The sequence below is a fragment of the Lontra canadensis genome, unplaced genomic scaffold (assembly GCF_010015895.1).
Source record: "Lontra canadensis isolate GAN:19392208 unplaced genomic scaffold, GSC_riverotter_1.0 scaffold78, whole genome shotgun sequence".
Lineage (NCBI taxonomy): Eukaryota > Metazoa > Chordata > Mammalia > Carnivora > Mustelidae > Lontra > Lontra canadensis.
In genome coordinates this window covers 7,229,213-7,250,141 of record NW_022631072.1, presented here as the reverse complement: position 1 = coordinate 7,250,141, position 20,929 = coordinate 7,229,213, and the positions used below count along the sequence as shown (strand labels likewise).

General features: G+C 37.1%; 1 protein-coding gene across 10 annotated transcripts in view; it reads left to right on the top strand.

Moving 5' to 3' along the window:
• The window catches only part of MAP4K3 (mitogen-activated protein kinase kinase kinase kinase 3), a 187,610-nt gene that overhangs the window by 62,060 nt on the left and 104,621 nt on the right, over positions 1 to 20,929 (top strand). For 9 of the 10 annotated variants that reach the window (XR_004385506.1, XM_032881982.1, XM_032881984.1 and 6 more), the window contains exon 2: positions 2,112 to 2,169. The exons of the other annotated variant lie outside the window; for it this stretch is intronic. Coding sequence is in view for 8 of the 9 variants with exons in the window: in XM_032881982.1 (XP_032737873.1) it covers positions 2,112 to 2,169 (58 nt within the window). In the remaining variant the exon portion in view is untranslated. The remainder of the gene's footprint in view (positions 1 to 2,111; positions 2,170 to 20,929) is intronic. 10 annotated transcript variants of the gene reach the window in all.

Genomic DNA, 20,929 nt, shown 5'->3' with positions numbered 1-20,929 from the left:
CTTCTTATCCTAGGGAAGGGAATGAATACTTATCTGGCACTATATTTGAAATACATATTTATTTATTTATGTTTAGAGATTTTATTTATTTGACATTAAGTGAGAGAGAGGAGGAGCACAAGCAGGGGGTAGGCAGAGGGAGAAGCAGGCTCTCCACTGAGCAGGGATCCTGATGCAGGGCTTGATCCCAGGACACCAGGATCATGACCTCAGCTGAAGGCAGACACTTAAAGGACTGAGCCACCCAGGTGCCCCTGAAATATGTAATAGAAATTAAGTTTAGTTGGAATTAACTGTTCAAACCTGTTTTGTACTGCCAGTAATAAGTTGGTCATGATAAACATTCATTGGTTATGGGAATTTCTTTCAGAAGGAATGAATTTTCCCTGCCAATTTAATTTACATTTTTTTTTTCTTAATTTGTATGGGGAGATCTTTTAAAAAAAAATTATTTAAGTAATCTCTATACACACTGTGGGGCTAGAACTCACAACCCCAAGATAGAAGAGTCACATGTTCTTCTGACTGAGCCAGCCAAGCAACTTGATATGGTGGAGAACTTTTAATACCTTTATTCTTGGGGGCGCTTGGGTGGCTCAGCCTCAGCTGCTAAGCTTCTGCCTTTGACTCAGGTCATGATCCCAGGATCCTGGGATCAAGCCCTGCATTTGGTTCCCTGATCAGCAGGAAGCCTGCTTCTCCCTTGCCCTCTCCCCTGGCTTGTGTTTCCCTCTCTTGCTGTCTTTCTGTCAAATAAATAAATAAAATCTTTAAAAAAAATACCTTTGTTGATCTTTGAGTTAAAAAGTTAAATTTTATATTGCAGCAGTGGCTCTGTCCCATATCTACCTTCCTAGATTGCTATATGATGTTTTTAATACTCCGGTATTCTTAGAAGGATTCCACTGTTAACGCTGTTACCATTCCTTGTGGGTGATTCACTGATCTTCATCAATCCTTTCATAAGAGTATTGTGGGGTGCCTGGCTGGCCCAGTCAGTGGAGTGTGCAACTCTTGATCTTGGGGTTTTGAGTTCAAGCCCCATGTTGGGTGTAGGGATAACTTAAAAAAAAAAAAAATATTGTGACTAAGAGTAATCCTGCCCACAAGACTGTATCTTTCTGTGATCAGGGAATTGTACATACTGATCTTCATTGCTTGATATGAAAATCAAGTTTCAATTAGCAGTTTAAATATTATGTAACAGGTATAATGGTTTGAAGCATTTTGGAAGTTCTGATCCAACTGTAAAACATTTTAAGTTGACAACTACTGCCATATTCATACAAATTGAAAAGATGGCTTCTGCTTACTTACACATCATTACAGTTGTAAATACCAGCAATCAAATATTATGAATTGATTTTTTTAAAAGATTTTATTTATCTGTTTGAGAGAGAGAGAGAGAGAGCGCGCATATGCCCGCAGGAGGGTGGGGAGGGGCTGGGGGGGGGGAGTTGGGAAGCAGACTCCCACTGAGCAGGGAGCCTGATGCGGGTCTCAATCCCGGGACCCTGGGATCATGACCTGAGCTGAGGGCAAATACTTAACCAACTGAGACACCCAAGCGCCCCCCACATTCTAAGATTTTTAAGTTTAAAAGTTTAAGGCTAGTTAATCAATTCAAAATTTTACCTCACCTTTGAATGCATGGCAGTAGAGTATAATGCTTAAAAGCTCAGACTCTGAAGTCAGGCTTGTTGGGTTGGAATCTTGCTGCTATCACTTACTAGCATTATGGCTTTGGCAAGTTTTTTTAACTTCCCTGTGCTTCAGTTTCCTCCCCTGCAACATGGATATAATAGTTGTACCTACCTCATAAAGATTGTCGTGGGGAGAAATGCATTACTGTAAAACATTTAGAACAGTGCCTGGCACATACAGAAGTCTCTCTGTGTGTTAACTTATTATTACCATTATTAAATTTACAGTTGAATTAATGTTGACATTCATTGTGAAAAATATACTATTTTGTAATAGAAAACCCATCTGCAATTCTTGCTTTAAAAAAATGTTTCTGTATAACTGAAAATAAACAGTAAACTAAAATTACATTTCATAAAGTTTTTTATGAAAGCTCTTTTTCACAGTTATCTTTTCTTCTCTTTTAGGCACGGAATGTTAACACTGGTGAATTGGCAGCAATTAAAGTAATAAAATTGGAACCAGGTAAATTGAAATTTAATGTTTCTTATTGCCATAAGCACTGGGTAACTTTAAAGCTGATTTAAATGATTGGTCAGCATTCTCTGTTCTTTTTTTTCCTCTCTCTCTCTCTCTCTCTCTCTCTTTTTTTTTTCTCTCTGTCTCTCTTTTTTTTTTTCTCCGATTGTTCTTAACATCTGGAAAATAGACTGGGGTTTGGTCTTTCCTCCTCCTCTTTAAGACCTATAGACACATGGCCCAGTTCTTCCTTGAGAAATAACTCTTAACTGGGGGAGGGAGGCGACCTTGTGTAAAGTCTTTATTCCTTCTGAACTCAATTGAGCTAACTTGTCACCAGTCACTAGTGTTGTTTTTCCAGATAAACCCTGTCCTGTGGTGAGGGCAGTGTGATGCACGGGAAAGAGTTGAACTGAGATTGGGGTGCTTGGAGCCCAGTGCTTTGTGTGTCCCACATTCTTGCTGTGTGAACTTGGTCCAGTAACTTTTCAGAGCCTCAGTTTTCTCAGTAGACGTAGCCTTCACATTTTATGGTTCATTAATACGGTATTGTAGTTACCTTCCAACTTAAGCAGCTTATTGTAGAGCTTCTAGGATGACTCTTTTTTCCCTGCTTCACCTACGTTTTTTCTTTCTTTCTTTCTTTCTTTCTTTCTTTCTTTCTTTCTTTCTTTCTTTCTTTCTTTCTTTCTTTCTTTTAAAGGATTTTATTTATTTATTTGACAGACATACAGCAAGAGAGGGAACACAAGTGGGGGAATGGGAGAGAGAGAAGCAGGCTTCCTGCTGAGCAGGGAGTCCGACATGGGGCTCAGTCCTAGCACCCTGGGATCATGACCTGAGCCAAAGGCAGACGCTTAACCGACTGAGCCACTCAGGCGCCCCATCACCTATGTTTTCTCTCTGGAATCCCCCACCCCTTGCAATGTCTTTCTGAGTAACTACCATAGTCTTGTTTACTCTCTCTTAAAAGTCCTTTCTCTCTTTCTGGCCACAAGCAAGCGGTTGTGCTAGTGCCTAGACTGAGTTCCACAGTGGTGGTAGTGCCTTTCTGATGGCTTCCTCCGCTCCAAACTGATGATACACGGATTTGGTAAAACAGGTTTTATCCTTGGTGTGAGCAGAAACCCATTCCATAGTTTGTTTTTGTGTTGTTTTTAAAGGTGGGCAATTTTTTCTGAAAAGTCCAGACAGTAAAATATTTTAGGCTTTGTGGGCCACATGTGGTCTCTGCATACAGTTTTCCCTCTTCCCTCCCCATCTCTCTCCTTTTTCTCTCTAAAATTAAAAAAAAAAAAAAAAAAAAAAAAAAAAAAAGAATTCTTAGCTAAGAAACCATTCTTAGCAAACCAGGCCACCTGCAGCTGTGTTTGCCCACCCCTGGTTTACATCATCAGTAGACTTTTTAGAAGTGCCATTAAGATGAAATTTAAGGATTTGTTGACAGACTATGACCAGATCACACTCAGATATAATGAATAGAAAAAATACTTCCTCGGTTATACATATTTACAGATTTTGTATAGTACAATTAACACTTATAAGACAGGTTTTTCTTTGAATCTCCTGTTTTAAGGGATATTTGAAGTTGGTGAAATCTGAGGTTTAAAAAAAAGGAAGATTTGGGGGTTTTATTTAAATTCAGTTAATTAACATATAATGTATTACTAGTTTCAGAGGTAGAGGTCAGTGATTCATCAGTCTTATATAATACCCAGTGCTCATTATATCACATGCCCTCCTTTAATGTCCAGCACCCAGATACCACACCCTGCCAACCAGCAACCCTCAGTTTGTTTCCTATGATTAAGAGTCTCTTATGGTTTGTCTCACTCTCTGATTTCATCTTGTTTTATTTTCTCCTCTCTTCCCCCATGATCCTCTGTTTTATTTCTTAAATTCTATATGAGTGAGATCATACAATTGTCTTTCTCCAATTGACTTATTTTGCTTAGCATAATACCCTCTAGTTCTATCCACATTGTCGCAAATGGCAAGATTTCAATTTTTTGATGGTTGCATAGTATTCCATTGTATATCTATACCACCTCTTCTTTATCCATTCATCTGTTGATGGACATCTGGGCTCTTTCCATAGTTTGGCTGTTGTGGACATTGCTGCTATAAACATTCGGGTGCACGTGCCCCTTCGGATCACTACGTTTGTATCTTTAGGGTAAATACCCAGTAGTGCAATTGCTGGATCATAGGGTAGTTCTATTTTCAACTTTTTGAGGAACTTCCATGCTGTTTTCCAGAGTGGTTGCACCAGCTTGCATTCCCACCAACAGTGTAGGAGTTGTTCCCCTTTCTCCACATCCTCGCCAACATCTGTTGTTTCCTGATTTGTTCATTTTAGCAATTCTGTCTCCCTGTGGTTTTGATTTGTATTTCCCTGATGCTGAGTGATGTTGAGCATGTGTTCATGTGTCTGTTGGCTATTTGTATGTGAAGTTGGTGAAATCTGAGGTTAAAAAAAAAAAGAAATACGATTTGGCATTTGAAGTAGGGCCTTCATCTGTAATCTTTAAGAAGTGGCTATGTTATTTGATGAAATTGTCTCTAACTAGAAGTAGTTTATACATACACCATTCCTTCAAGTCAGTTTGGTGCCTTCTCCTTCAGGTCTTCCCTGCCCCTGGTCTGAGTAAGAGGACTCCTCTGCAGGAACAGCTCCCTTGTAGCATGCACCGCAGCTGTATTATCATTCTAGAACTGCCTTTCTTTGTTTCTGGGCTTTCACCAAGTTTGTGTCCATAGCACTGAACTTTGTTCTGGTGTATAGTACTCATTCAGCACCTCTTAATGTTTCCTTTAAAAAATTAGGAACTTGAAAAATCTTACTGTTCATCAAGTCATTTGTTTTCTGATTAATGCAGTGTTTGTGTTGGTATGTTAATCTTGAAACTCTCATGCATTTATTGATTATTGTTATAAAAGTAAAACTACAACTAAAAGAAGAAAAATAATATTCTACCATCAGAGATAACAAGGGTATTATTCAATATGTGCTATGAGATATATCCTTAAATTTAGTTAACATTGGATTCCCTGCTTAACTCTTCATCGAAGCCACCTGAATTTTAGCATTTAATTTCTTTGTTTTAATGTCACATATCACTTGTTGGTAAGCTTGGAGTATACAGCCTGGTGGTAAAGAGCAGGAGTCTGAAGCTCCGATACTTTGACTATAGTCCTGGGTTGACCACATCGTTTAACCTGTCTGATTCTCCCAAGTGGAAGTAATAATAGTAGCTTCCTCTTGAAGGTTATCGTAGGGATTAAGTGAGCTAATATAGCTAAAGCCCTTAAAATAGTGCCTGGCACAAAGTACTATAGTATGTAACTTACTACTAACAGTATTATAGTTTTCAAACTATGACCAACCTTGTTTGATCTATACTTATTACCCTCCTTCCCCCACTTGTAATTTTGAATCCGATCCCAAATATCCTATCATTTGCCATCACTATTTGCCATAGTGACCCAGCAGTTCCACTCTTGTGCATCTGCACACACGGCTTTCGTACACCAGTTCGTGGTAGCATTATTCATGATAGTCTGGCATTGGAAACAACTGCCTGTCAACTGGTAAATGAAAAGACAAAATACGTTCACACAGTGGAATATTTTATTCAGCAATGAAAAGAAACAAACTGCTGATGGATACAGTGACAAATGAACCTAAAAATGTGCTATGTGAGAGGAGCCAGACACTAGAGACTGCATACTGTGTGATTGTATTTATGTGAAATGTTTAAAAGATGCATATCTGTAGAGTCAGAAAGTGTATTAGTGGACTGGTGTGGGAGAATGTAGTGATTAACAGTTAATGGACATGTGGGATCTTACTGGGGTAATATTCTATAACTGGTTTACAGTGATGGTGGCACAACTTGGTAAATTACTAAAAAAAAACCCTGTTGAATTGTACACTCAATCTGGATGAATTATGTGATTTTAAAATATGCTGTAACAAATGATAAAAATACATACCACATTCCATTGTTCTCTCTCAACAGTATTAATATAGCTTCCGAGCAACAAGTAAGTTCCACTTACTGCAGTTAGTCGATGTGTCTCAAATTTCTTTTATGTTTGTAGGTTCCTTCTTTTTATCCTCCTTTTTGTTTTTTATATCTCTTCTTTTTCCTTGAAGTTTTTTGTTGAGGAAACTTGGTTATTTGTTGTGTAGAATTATTCTGTTGGTTTGGGTTTCGCTAATTGCCTCCTTGTGGTATTATTTACTCTGTTCTTCTCTGAATTGGTAGTTAGCCTCAGAGGATTGATAAGATTCAGATTTGATTTGGAATGTGGTGAAGGGAGACAACTTCATGATGGCCAGTCTACAACTTTTTGAAAAACAAAAACCAGATCTGAAATACTTTTAAGTGTGATGTAATGAAGAATTTGCATCTAAAGTTTGTTATTTTGTTCCTTTTTTTTTTTCCTTAACAACTGATACCTAATTTGAACCTAAAGCTAAATTAAAACTTATTCAGACATGAGGACAGATTCTTTTGTTTAAATGTGAATTTAGGGGCGCCTGGGTGGCTCAGTGGTTAAATCCTCTGCCTTCGGCTCAAGTCATGATCTCAGGGTCCTGGGATCGAGTCCCGCATCAGGCTCTCTGCTCAGCAGGGAGCCTGCCTCCTCCTCCTCTCTCCCTCTGCCTGCCTCTCTGCCTACTTGTGATCTGTCAAATAAATTAAAAAAAAAATCTTTAAAAAAAAAAGAAAAAAAAATTCTTTAAAAAAAATGTGAATTTAGTCTGCATATGTCACTGGAACTTCCAGTCTTACTCATGTGGCTTTATTTATTTATTTATTTATTTTTTAAAGATTTTATTTTAGGGGTGCCTGGGTGGCTCAGTGGGTTAAAGCCTCTGCCTTCTGCTCAAGTCATGATCCCAGAGTCCTGGGATCAAGCCCCACATGGGGCTCTCTGCTCTGAGGGGAGCCTGCTTTTTCCTCTCTCTCTGCCTGCTTGTGATCTCTGTCAAATAAATTAATTAATTAAAAAAAAAGATTTTATTTTATTTTAAATGATCTCTACACCCAGCATGGGGCTCCAACTTACCACCCTGAGGTCAAGAGTTGCACTCCACTGACTGAGCCAGGCAGGTGCCCCCATGTAATTTTAATTTATATTTGGTTTTCCCAGTCATCCTTTAATTAACCAACAGACTATAATTTTTAAGTTTTTATTTGAATTCCAGTTAGTTAACATATAGTATATTATTAGTTTATAACATTTTAAAACTTAAATAGCAAAGATTATGTTTGGTCATTATAATAAAAGTAAGAAAAATACAATTAAATAAAAAGGAAACTAAACATCATCATTCTACCAGCTATATGAACACTGTCAACTTCTGGTGATTTTTCTCCAGATTTTCTTGTATGTTTATATACATACATCCATATGTACATATACTATATATGGGGACACACACAATTATGTAGACCGTAAAGGGCTGGTTGGAGTTCAGAGATTGGCAAGGATACATACTACTGAGCTCAGCTTAATTTGCTTGCCTATCACTGAGCCAGGGAACAAGCATTGCAAAGAATAAATAAGGATGCGCTTGAGTGGGCAGCGCTCCAAGGGTATCCCCGGGTCCTCACAGAGGTGGTCCAAACTGGTGTTGGTGCAGTGAGTAATTTGTCAGCCACAAAACCTGGTTTTTGGGTAAAAGAAAAACACGAGTTCAATTGCTAGAATTCTTATACTTTGTGGAACAAGGTAGTGTTCTAGCCTTTTGTAGGCTGCCCATTCTAGTTTCTGGAGAAAATGGAGAAAAGCTTTGATTATTTGTAAGATAAAATCAAAACAATCTCATGACAAGCCAGTTGGTCCTTTTTTAAAACTTTAATTTCAGTATATTATAACATACAGAGTTATACTAATTTCTGGTGTACAATATAGTGATTCAGAAATTCTGTACATTACCCACTGCTTATCATGATAAGCGTATTCTTCTCTTAATCCTCTTAACCTATTTCACCCATCTTCCACCCACTGCCACTTGTAACCATCAGTTTGTTTTCTATAGATGAGAGTGCTTTTTGGTTTGTCTCTTTTTTTCTTTGATTGTTTCAGATCTGTCTTTTTCTGTGTTTGATCTAGATCTTAAGTATGTACATAGTCTTAGAATTAAGTCTGTATCATCTAAGTAGCATGGATAGGCTCTGAAATGCTGGCAGGGAAAACACAACTGTCATACTGGGTTTGTTTTTTCTGTGTCAGAGGAGGTACAGGGAGAATTTGGCAGCATAATTCAAGCGGGCCCAGAAATCTAGGAAACGATGATGTGCAGAACTTGATTTGACAGGAATTTACTTTCTTATTAGTGTTTTTTTCAGATGGTGGAATTTTTTTCCTGAGATTCACATATCCACGTAACAATAACAATAATGGTGATAAAAGTCACAGAAGCCACTTTTTGAACATTTGCTTAGGGCTGCATGTCAGACTCCATATTCTTCATATATGCATCGTCTCAGTCCTCACAATAATACCTTGCAGTAGGTAAGGTATTATTATCCCCATCCCACAGATGTAGAACAGAGGCACGGAAAGATTAAATAATTTGCCTTAGGGCTATGTAACAGTGGAGCAAATTCAAATCCAGGTTTATGTTTTTTCTAGAGCCTATGCTGTTATGTGTATTGCCTTACAGATGCTTCATGGGATGTTCAGAATAATTCCTGGTTCTCCAGCAATGCTCTTTGAAAGTTTGCCTCTCTACTGTAGAACCCATATTCATTTATTTTTAATTTTTTAATTAAATTTAAGTTTTTGCATTTTTAAGGTAATTGTAGACTTTAGAGAAAAGTTGAAAGAATAGTACAAAGAATTTCAGTATTTCACCCAGTTTCTCAGTACTTGATTTATTATGTTTACTTTATTCTTTCCTACACTAAAAGATACCATCTTCCCCTGAATACTTTAGTGTGTATTTCCTTTAACAATAAAATGTCATTGTCTTACTTAACAGTACTATGATCAAAGTCTGGAAATTAATGCTGATGGCGATGTTATTATTTAACCCACAGACCTTACTCAGATTTTGTCAGTTGCCCCAATAATACCCTTTAAAGGCAAAAGAAAATCCAAGATCATGTGTTACATTTAGTCTCTTGAGTTTCCTTTAATCTGAATGAGTTCTTGAGCCTTTGTTTTGGTTTCTAGGTGCAGTTCTTGCTGCTGAAGCGTCCTTGTTATTAGGCTGCCTTAAGGGATGGATATACCATGTATGTGCACACGTAAATACACATTTACCCATACCTCCCCTGTGCCTCTACCCATCTCACTGTCTAAAACCAATACTAGTCTAATAACACAGGGTTCATTCTCTCTTTTTTATATTTGTAACTCTCTTCTCTAATAGGGAAGAGCTTAGTTTCCATTAGCCACAATATATTGGCTATTTCTTTGCTTTATCTTGAATACAAAAGTAATTTCCGAATTGTTAATCCATGCCTCTGTGAGAAATCAGCTACTAACTAAAGATCATTGTTTAGAGTTCTGTTTATCTTTAGAACATACACTGTTCTAATGTCTGGTTCCCCACCTCCCTTACCCTCTCAAAAGTGTTTATGTTATTCACTTGCTATCTCTATGGTGTATTAGTTTCCTAGGGCAACCATAACAAAATACCACAGACTGGGTGGCTTAAAGCAATAGATATTTATTCTTTCACAGTTCTGGGAGGTTGGAAGTTGGAAATCAAGATGTCAGTAGAGTTGGTTCTTTCTGAGAGCTTGAGGGAGGGTATGTTCCATGCTTCTCCTCCAGCTTCTGGGGATGGCCTGCAGTGCTTGGCATTCCTTGGTTTGTAGAAGGCTCCAGTCTCTGCCTTCGTCATCACACAGTGTGCTTCCTGTGTCCAAATTTCCCCCTTATGTAAGGCCTAAGGCCTAAAGGCCTCGTCTTGACTTGATTACTACAAAGACCCTATTTCCAAGTAGGGTCACATTCACAAGTACTGGAGGTTAAGACTTCATCATATCTTTTTGGGGGACACAGTTCAACCCATGACATATGGCAAGTTCATTTGTGTCTGAATTCATTTTGGGGATGCCTCCCTCATCTTTGATTTTGTTTTTGTTTAGAGTGTTTTTAAAGTATGTGAAACTTAGACATGATTCTAAAAGGCAGAACTATACAAAAAGGTATATTTAGGGAAGTATTCTACTTGTGTCTTTTTTACCCTATTCTAACCACTGTCTTTGGTCTTAGGTTTTCCTTTCCATGTTTTCTTGTTGTAATGTTTCTTTTTTCCTTTCATGAAAGGTAGCATACTATAGGTACCTCTTTGAATTTTGTTCTTTTCACTTAGCAGCATGTCTGAGAAATCACTCCACACTAGTTGCTAGAGATCTTTCTCATTCTGCATAGTGCTCCATCATATATACATACCATAGTTAATTCAGTCCCTGTCCTATGTGGGAGCATTTAGGTTGGTTCCAGTATGTTGCATTTACACATAACGCTGCTTGTAAAATTTTTGTCCTCCATATTGATAAATGCTACAAGGAGGCACCTCAGAAACATGCTATAATGCAAGAAGCCACACATAATAGGTCTCATGTTATATGATTCCATTTATATGAAATATACAGACTAAGTAAAACCATAGAGACAGAAAGCAGATTTGTGGTTGCTGGGGAAGAGGGAGGGAATAGGAAGTAACTGCTTAAGGGTATAGGGTCTCCTTCAGGGCTGATAAAAATGTTCTAGAATTAGAGGTGATGGGGGCACAGCATGATGAATGTACTAACTGCCAATGAATTGTACAATTTGTTATATGGATTTTACCTCAAAAATTTGTCTTATCCACATAATTAAAATAGGATGTTGGTGCTTTGACATTTCAGCCCATGGAATGGGCAGTGCATCTTCAAATGCTTCCCTCAAGAAACCCTGAGGTTTATCATTTTAATGACAGTGTCTGTAAAGTATACTTTGTCTCCTCACACTTTCTTTTGGTTGCTTCATCAGACTTAAAAGTAATTTTCCTTACCTTTTCTCTCATTTTGTAGAAGTTTGGATTATGTTTTGTTTTTCTTTAACACGGGAGAAAGCTGAGGTCTAATGATGCTGGAGCTTTTAAGTATCCGTGTGGGGAACTGGGGGTGTGGTCAGGGATGGGAGTGGGTCATAAAGGGTGGAAGCTAGAAGGATATTAAGGCCAGATTGTCTACCATCTTCTGTGTTATGCCAAAATGTCTGGAGCTGTGAGTCATAGAAGGTTATTAGGGAGAAGACTAATATTTATCCTATGTTTTAAAGATAACTGACAATAATGTGGCAAATGTACTGAAATGTAAGTTAATACTGGAAATAGGGAGACCAGTTAAGAGTTATATGGAGAAGGGTGTTAGGCTTTGGGTTAACTGCAAAAGAAAGAAAATCCAAAATAAAGTGACCTAAGTAAGATAGACATTTATTTCTCTCCATATAACAGTTGTGAGGTGAGCACAGGTTGGTACTTTAGTGCTGTTCCATGAGCTTATTCAGGGATGCGTGTTCCCTCAATTTTACGTCATCATCCAACAGTGCACACATTCATCTGCTGTTGTTAATCTAGGTCATTGGTGTGTCCATCTTTAGCAGGCGGGAAGAGTCATTTTAAGGCAAGCAACGTTTCTTTTAACAAGTGAAGTTGGAAGTCACCCACCAGTTCTCATTTTCCATTGCTGGGAACTTGCTTTCATGGTCACACAAATTCATGAGAGGGTGGGACATGTAGCCCGGCTGCTACATGTCCAAGAAGGAAAGAATGACTACTGGAGGCAAAAATAGCAGTCTACCCGAAGAGGCAATTTGAGTGTTACGAGGATTTGCACCAAGGTAGTTATAGTAGGGTGGGAATTAAGAGATATTTAGGAGGTAGGATGAAAAGAGAGTATATATTTCTATTCATTTGAGACATGTTGATTATGAGGTGTGTAGAGATTGTGTAGATATGTACAGTTGTCAATTTGATCTAGAGATCTGGAGCTCAGAAGAGAGCTACCCTGTCTCCAAGACCTGGCTGGAGGCATGGATTTGAAAATCATTGTTCAGGTGGTAGTTGTAGTTGGAGAGTTACCAAAAAGAAGGAAATGCAACTTTAGAACTGATAAGAAAAAAAGAACTGATAAGAGGCCTTGGATTAGGGCCTAAGAATGATGTGGAGCTTTTGCAAGAGTAATTTTAGCAGAGTCTTGGGGTGAAAAATAGATTGTAGTGGGTTGAGGAATGGACGCAAGTCATGAAAAGGAAACCAAGCTGAGACTACTCTTTGAAGAACTTTGGCTGGGAAAAGCAATAGGGAGACAGGTTTAATAGGGGAGAAGGTTAAGGGAAAGTTTTTACTTTGAAGTGAAGTTGGAGCATATGTGTAGGCTAAATGGGAAGGAGTGGTGGTAGAGATGAAGGTATCAAAGAAAATACAAATGATGAAGCACCTTTCTGAGAGGGCCCGGAAGAGATGGATCTGGAGGTACCTCTTTTGCAAAGGAAGAGAGTAGCTTTTGTGGGATGACATCTTTGTAAAGGGCCTGGAGCGGGCACAAATATAAATTAGCTTTAAGGTTGAGGAGAGGGTAGTAAAAGATCTCTACAGTGGGTCTCCATTTTCTCAGATGGAGGAAGCTTGATCCTTAACTGAGATGTGAAGTAGAGGCAGGTGGGTAAGCTATCTGAAGAATAATGGAAATGACTTTTTATTTATTGTTGTTTTAGGATCCACTGTAGGAAACAGAAGAAGAAACTGACTAGTTACCAGCAATGTGGGGCTGTTGCAGAGTGTTACATGCCTAACTGAAGTTAGAAATAAACCATTTTTTATTGTTTCCATTAACATAGCTATGTTACTGTTCAAGAACTATGATTAGAACATTACCTGAAAACATGAGGTCATCAATTTCCAGCTATTAAAAGTTTCTATCTTCTCTAGGTATTAGAGTTAAGGGGAAATTAGTGTTAAGGGAACTAGACAAGGTACTGCTCCCAGGTAGGTAAACCTGTGTCTTTTAAGAACTGCTCATTAGTGAAATTCCTGTCCCTGTCATGTTAATTATGCATCCATGCTACCTGTTCTCCAACGTCTCAGAGGATAACAAGCATATATTCATAATTTATTTTCAGCCTTACTCATAAAGTGGGTAAAAAAAAAAAAATCTCAGTAATACTAAAACAAATGTTTAATGAGAGGGAGAAGTACTTTTTAAAGAAAAGAGAAATGTCACTCCATAATCTCATCCTTTTGCATAGTCCTCTTGATTCCAAATGTGTCATGCAAACCAGTGACTCTTTATATTTAACATGAAATGCTGCTAACACAAATTTAATATTTATTGCAGTCTCATATACCAGTATAGAAGAAAGTCTAGTTTCCTTTTAAGACTATTGCTTCTAACAAAGCATACGTTTCCTTGATGTGTGATAAATGGAAATTGTAGTCCCAGAGGTCTTCACAATAAAATATTGACCCACACTTGTTATCTCTTGTCTTTTTGGTGATAGTCATTCCAGCAGATCTGAGGTGATACCTTGTGGTTTTGATTTGCATTTCCCTGATGATTAAGTAGCCAACAGGTACCTTTTCATGTACCTGTTGGCTGCTTTTATGTCTTCTTTGGAAAAAATGTCTATTCAGTTTTTCTGCTTCTTTTTTCAGACTTTCTTTTCTCTTAACTTCTGTGAGTTCTTTTTGATGTGAACACCTTATTGGTTATATGATTTGCACATACTTTCTCCCATTCCATAGATTACCTTTTTGTTGATTGTTTTCTTTGTTGTACAGAACATTTAGTTTTTTATCATAAAAAAGACAAGAGATAAATGTTAGTGAAGATGTGGAGAAAAGGGTACCTTTGTGCATTTTTGGTGGGATTATAAATTGGTACAGTTACTATGGAAAACAGTTTAGAGGTTCCTCAAAAAATTAAGAATAGAGGGGCACTTGGGTGGCTCAGTCGGTTGGGCATCTGCCTTCCGCTCAGGTCACGATCCCAGGGTCCTGGGATGGAGCCCTTTGTTGGGCTCCCTGCTCAGCGGAGAGTCTGCTTCTCCCTCTGCCCCTCCCCCCAGTTTGTGCACTTGCGCTCTCTCTCTGTTTCTCTCTCTCTAATAAATAAATAAAATCCTTAAAAATATTTTTTTAAAAAAATTAAGACTAGGAATTCTATACTGTCTTGCAATCCAGTTTCTGGTATATATCCCAAGGATATGAAAACAGGATATTGAAGAGATACCCACACTCTCATGTTTACTATAGCATTATTTTACCATACCCAAGATTTGGAAACAGTCTACATGTCTGTTGATGATGAATGGACAAAGAAGATGTAGGCTGTGCATACACAATGGAATGTTATTCTCTCACCAGAAAGAAGGAAATGCAGTCATTTGCAGCAACTTGGATGATCTTTGATGGCATTATATTAAGTGAAATAAGTTAGACAGAAAAACACAGATACTACATGGTATCACTTACATGTAGAATCTTAAAAAACAAACCAATAAAAAGTCATACTCATAGAAACACAGAGTAGAAGAGTGGTTGCCTGGTGAAAAGGGGTGGGGAAATAGGAAGAGGTTGAAAAAAGGGTATTATAAAAACGAAACAACATTAGCTCACAATGCAAATTCTGTATATTGTTAAGAAAAACAGTAGAAAACAATAGTTGCACTTAACACCAAAGCCCCAGAATATATGAAACAAAACCAACAATTGGAGGGAGAAATAGACAGTGAAACAATTAAAATTGGAAATTTTAATATCCCACTTTTAGTGATTAATAGTACAACTAAGCAGAAGATCTATAAGGCAATTAGACCTATTATAAAGCAATTAGACCTCATAGACATCTATAGAGCACTCTACCCAGTAGCACAGAACACATATTATTCTCAAGCATAATAGGGTATTTTCAAGAATAAACCATAAGCTAGGTCATAAAACATGTCTCAGTGATTTTAAAAGAATAAAAATCATATAAAGTATATTCCTCAAGAGTAGTATTAAGGTTAGAAATTAGTGACACAAGAAAATTTGGGAAATTCACAAATATATGGAAACTAAACAACAGTGTTTTAGTTAACTAATGACTCAGAAGAAATCATAGGGAAAATTAGTACTTCAAGAGGAATAAAAATGAAAATACAATATATAAAAACTTATGGTATGTAGCCAAAGCAGTGCTTAGAGGGGAATTTATAGCTGTCATGGCCTGTATTTAAAAAGAAAATTTAAAAAAAAAGTTTCAAATTAATAAGCTAATTTCTACCCTAAGAAATGTAAACCAAAAAAAAAGAAAGAAATTTAAAAATGCCAATTATACCAAAGACAAACATAAGGGAAGAAATGATAAAGATAAAATTCGAGATAAAGTATAGAACAGTAGAGAAAATCAGTGTAGCTGAAAGTTGGTTCTTTGAAATGACCAACAAAGTTGATAATTCTTTAGTTAGTCCAACTAAAAAAAAGAGAGAGAATACTAAAATTACTAAAATCAGGAATGAAAGAGGGGACATTACTGCTTATCTTAGAGAAATAAAAAGAATTAGGAAAATATTATGGATACCTGAATGCCAACAAATTAGATAATAGGTGAAATAGACAAATTCCTAAAAAGACACATCATCAAAACTGATTCAAGAAGAAATAGAAAATTGAATAGACCCATAACTAATTGAAATTATATTAATAATCAGAAAACTTTTCACAGAGAAAAACCCAGAAACGTGTGGCTTCACTGGTGAATTCTACCAAATGTTTAAATGAGAATATCAGTCCTTCACAACTCCCTTCTATCCCAAAAAAGGGAAGGAATACTCCCTTACTCATTCGATGAGGTCAGTATTGCCCTGATATCAAACCAAACAAAGACTTCACAAAAAAACTATAAACCTCAACAAAATCATAGCAGATCACATCTAGCTATCAATGTATAAAAAAGATTGTACACCATGACCAAGTAGGATTTATCCCAGGAATGCAATATTGATTTAACATCGGAAAATCAGTTGCTATAAAATACCATATTAATAGAATAAGAACAGAAATCATCTCAACAATGCCCAAAAGGCAGTTGACAAAATCCAAAGTTCATGATTAAAAAAAATAAAACAGATAGACTAGAAATTGAAAGGAACTTCCTCAACCTGATAAAGTGCATATATAAAACACCCACACTTAATGATGAAAGACAAAGATGGCTTTCCTCCAATATCAAAGGAATTATATTTTCACCATATTTTTTCATCAGTGTGTATCTTCCTAGGACAGTTAGGCAAGAAAAAGAAATAAGAGGCATTGAGATTGAAAGGAAGATGTAAAATTATCTGTATTTGCAGGTGATATAATCTTGTATCTAGAAAATCCTAAGGAATCACCTGAAGTATTACTACAACTGATAACAGATTCAGTAGGGTTACATGATACAAGATCAATATACAAAAATCAATTTTATTTCTATACACAATGACATTCTGAACATGAAATTGTAATTCTAATTACAATAGCATCAAATTAAGATTACATGCTTAAAAACTAAGGTTAAAATACTTAAAATTCAGGTGCCTGTGTTGCTCAGTGGGTTAAAGCCTCTGCCTTCGGCTCAGGTCATGATCCCATGGTCCTGGGATCGAGCTCCGAATCAGGTTCTCTGCTCAGCGGGGAGCCTGCTTCCCCCCCCCCCACCCCCGCCTGCCTCTCTGCCTGCTTGTGATCTCTTGTCTGTCAAATAAAAAAATAAAATAAAATACTTGAAATTCAACAAAAGAAACAGAAGATTTGTTCACTGAAAACTATAAAACACTGGTAAAGGAGATCTAAATGGAAAGACATCCCAAAGTTATAGATAGAAGACTTAGTATTCTTAAGATGGCAGTACTCCTAAAATTGATACACAGATTCAACACAATTTCTATCAAAATCCCAGCTTGTTTTTTTTTTAGCAGAAGTTGACAAGCTGACCCCAGAATTCATATAGAAATGGAAGGGACCCAGAATTGCTAAAAAGAGAAAAAGAACAAAGTTGAAGGGCTTACTTATAATGCTCCATTTTAGTATTACAAAGCTGCAGTAATCAAGACAGTATGGTCTTTTTTTTTTTTTTTTTTAAATATTTATTCATTTGTCAGAGAGCGAGCATGCACAAATAGGGGGAGCAGCAGGCAGAGGAGGAAGCAGACTCCTGCTGAGCAGGGAGCCTGACATGGGGCTCCATCCCAGGGCCATGGGATCATGACCTGAGCCAAAAGCAGATGCTTAATGACTGAGCCACCCAGGCGCCTCAAGGCAGTATGGTCTTGACTGACATAAGGATAGACTTGTAGATCAGTGGAATAGAATTGAGCATTCAGAATTTAATCCTTGCATTTATGGTCATGATTTTTTAGAATGTCTCCAAGACAAGTCAATGGGAAAAAGAATATGTTTTTTTTTTAAGTAAGTGATGCTGAAAATGAAGTTGGACTCCTGCCTCACACCATACACAGAGATTAATGCAAAATGGATCAGAGATCTAAATGTAAAGCTAAAACTATAAAACTTTTAAATGAAATCATAGGAATAAATGTTTACAATCTTGGGTTAGGCAGTGCTTTCTTAGATATGACACCAAAAGTATGACAAAAAAAAAAAGATAAGTTAGATTATATCAAAATTAAGAACTTTTGTCCTGGAAAATGACTAATAATTAATAGTGAAAAGATCGTGTACAGAATGAGAGAAAATATTCGTAAATTATATTTCTGATAAGGGACTCTATCTAGAATATAAAGAACTCTTTCAATTCAATTAAAAAAAGAGACACCCCCCTCCAAAGAGGCAACCCAGTTGAAAAACAGAGGATTTGAACAGATACTTCCTCAAGAAGGAATGCAGATGGCCAGTAGGTACATGCTCAAAAGATGCTCAGTAGCAGCACTTGTTAGGAAAGAGCAACATTGAGATACCACTTCATATCCATGAGGATGGCTGTAATAAAAGAAAAGACAGTAACAAGTGTTGGTAGGATCATGAAGTGATTGAAACCTTCACACATTGCTGGTGGTAAGGTAAAATGGTGCAGCCACTTTGGAAAATAGTTCGGTAACTCTCCAAAGTTGTTAGTGTACATATGACTTAGCTTTTCCACTTCTAGGCATGTATAGAAGATAAGTGAAAATCTGCATTTACACAGAAACCTGTACATGAATATTCAGAGCAGTATTATTCATAATGGCCAAAAAGTAGGAAAAAACTAAATATCCATCAACTGCGAACGGATAAGTAAAATATATATCCACAGTGGAATATTATTTACCAAAAAAAAAAAAGAGAATGAAGTATTGATAAATGTACAGTATGGATGAATGTTGAAAAGTTCATGCAAAATAAATTAGTCACAAAGGACCACAAGTGGTCTAATTCTATTTATATGAAATGTCCATCAGAGGCAAATTTGTATAGAGAGAAAGTAGATTAATGGTTTCCTAGGGTTGAGGGAGGAGTGTGGGAGGAATGATGGGAGGAATGAGTGGGGAGTGACTGCTAATGAGATTTGAAAAATTTCTAAGATTGCAGTGATGGTTGTACAGTCCAATGAATTGTACACTTCATTTGGGTGAATTATGTCTCAATAAAGCTGCTAAAAAATAATATCCATTGCAGTATTAATACTAGAAAGCAATGCTTATTGCTATATTGATACTTAAAAGCAGCTAAAAATAGAGACTTGGGCTCTTATCAATTATAGGTATGTAACTAATTATACTAGTAGGACTGCTGGGACAGCTGATTTTTTCACTTTGCAAAAAGATGGAGAAAAGGTGGTAACTAGGAAAGGGTTGAAAAAAATGCAAGAATAGGAAAAGGGTATGATGTTTGGAATTGAGAAAGAAGTCTCCTAATGGAGTTGCAAATGATAAAATATCTGTGAAAAGAGCATGGTATGAGTTGGGAGCAAAAATAAAGAAAAGTAGGGAAGAAGAGTAATTAACCATGCTGTCCTTTGGAAAGCTCTGGAGGTTAAGGTATCCTAAACTCCATAACCAACAACCTGGAGGGAAGCAGGAAGAAGGGCACCAAGCAGAGAGACTCAGGATGGACCTCAGGAGGAACAGTTGGTGTTGAGCAGGTACTTACCATAGAGGATGTTCTTGTTTAGTTTTTATGGTCGGAACTTGAGAAACTGTGAAATTTTGGTTAGCCTTTGTTTTTTATTTTATCTTTAACATGCACTTGTACTTACTGTACTTTTCCAAAACCATCAGCTCTGAGTTGATGACCAGTTTTTCTCATTCTGCATGGGATTTTGTCTACTTTTAGTACTGAAAATGCCATGTTCCAGAAGTCTTTTCAGTCTTGGACAGAGAATGTTAGTCACCCTCGTTTTAAGATCTGCTGCTGATTTCTTTTCTTTCTTTTTTTTTTTTTTTTAAAGATTTTATTTATTTATTTGACAGAGAGAGATCACAAGTAAGCAGAGAGAGAGAGGAGGAAGCAGGCTCCCTGCCGAGCAGAGAGCCCGATGCGGGACTCGATCCCAGGACTCTGGGATCATGACCTGAGCTGAAGGCAGAGGCTTAACCCACTGAGCCGCCCAGGCGCCCAGCTGCTGATTTCTAATAGCTTTTTTGCTGTGTGTGAAATACACAGGGACGAGGGAGAAATACACATTAAATGTATTTATCAGTGGTAAAATTCAGTTTGGAAAAAAAATGAACTATAGAACCAAGAATTAGGGAAATGCTACAAAGTATTTGTTGACTCTTCTGTTGTTAAGACCTTGATAGTTAGGCACTGGAGCTATCAGCAACAAGATGTGGTCCTTGTCCTAAAGAAACTCACTATCTAATAACAACAGTTTTTGAGGAAATGACATCTTTTCCTCAGCAACAAGGGTGTGTTTTTAGTAGGAAACAATTGAAATAATTATTGGTAAGAATGTGTTGGTCGTGAAGTCTTCACAAGACTGTAAAAGGGCAAACTTCATTTTCTTTACCATGAGATTCCCAGTGCTTGATAAATTGCCTGACACCTAGTAAACACTCACTAAATATTTATTGGATAAACCAAAATAATGAGGAATATGTAGAGACTTGACAGAGGATACCTTAGAGATTTCTTAGAGATGCATTGGTTTAAACCAGGACTCTTTGTTTTTTTGCTAATACATAGCTAATGATTCTAACTTCGTGCCAGGCTCTGAATGAAGTGCTGTTTGTTGACTCATTTAATCATTATATTAGTGTCCCTTTGTTTAATAGATAAGGAAATAGAAGCACTGAATGTTTAAATAGCTTGCCCTAATAGTGTAGATCTTGGATTTGCACCCTGGCCTTGGAGCTCTAGAGCCTGCTTTTCCCCTGCTCTCAGGAGCTGACAGCGGTATGGAAACTGCTCTCAAGTTCAATTTCCATGTTTACTTAACCTAGAGCTGGTAAATGAAAACCTTACGTGGTGGAGCCTCCACTTAACAAGCTAAGTAATTTCTGTGCATGTTAAATGAGTACATGCACTTCACTGGGGTAAGATATAAGTGTTTCTTCAAAACATGTATATCTGCCTGAATTGGATATCTTCTGTGGAGAAATTAATGCATAATAAACAAACCAAAAGATAAACCAGCAAATAAACTCCTCTTTCTAAAAAACATCACGTAGACAGTTTAATTAGCAAGTTGTTCTTCACACTCACATGAAATGGAGACGGGAATCTCAGGTAATTAATGAAGAAAGTAAAATTTGCCTGCCTATTTATCAGGCTGGAGTAACACACAGA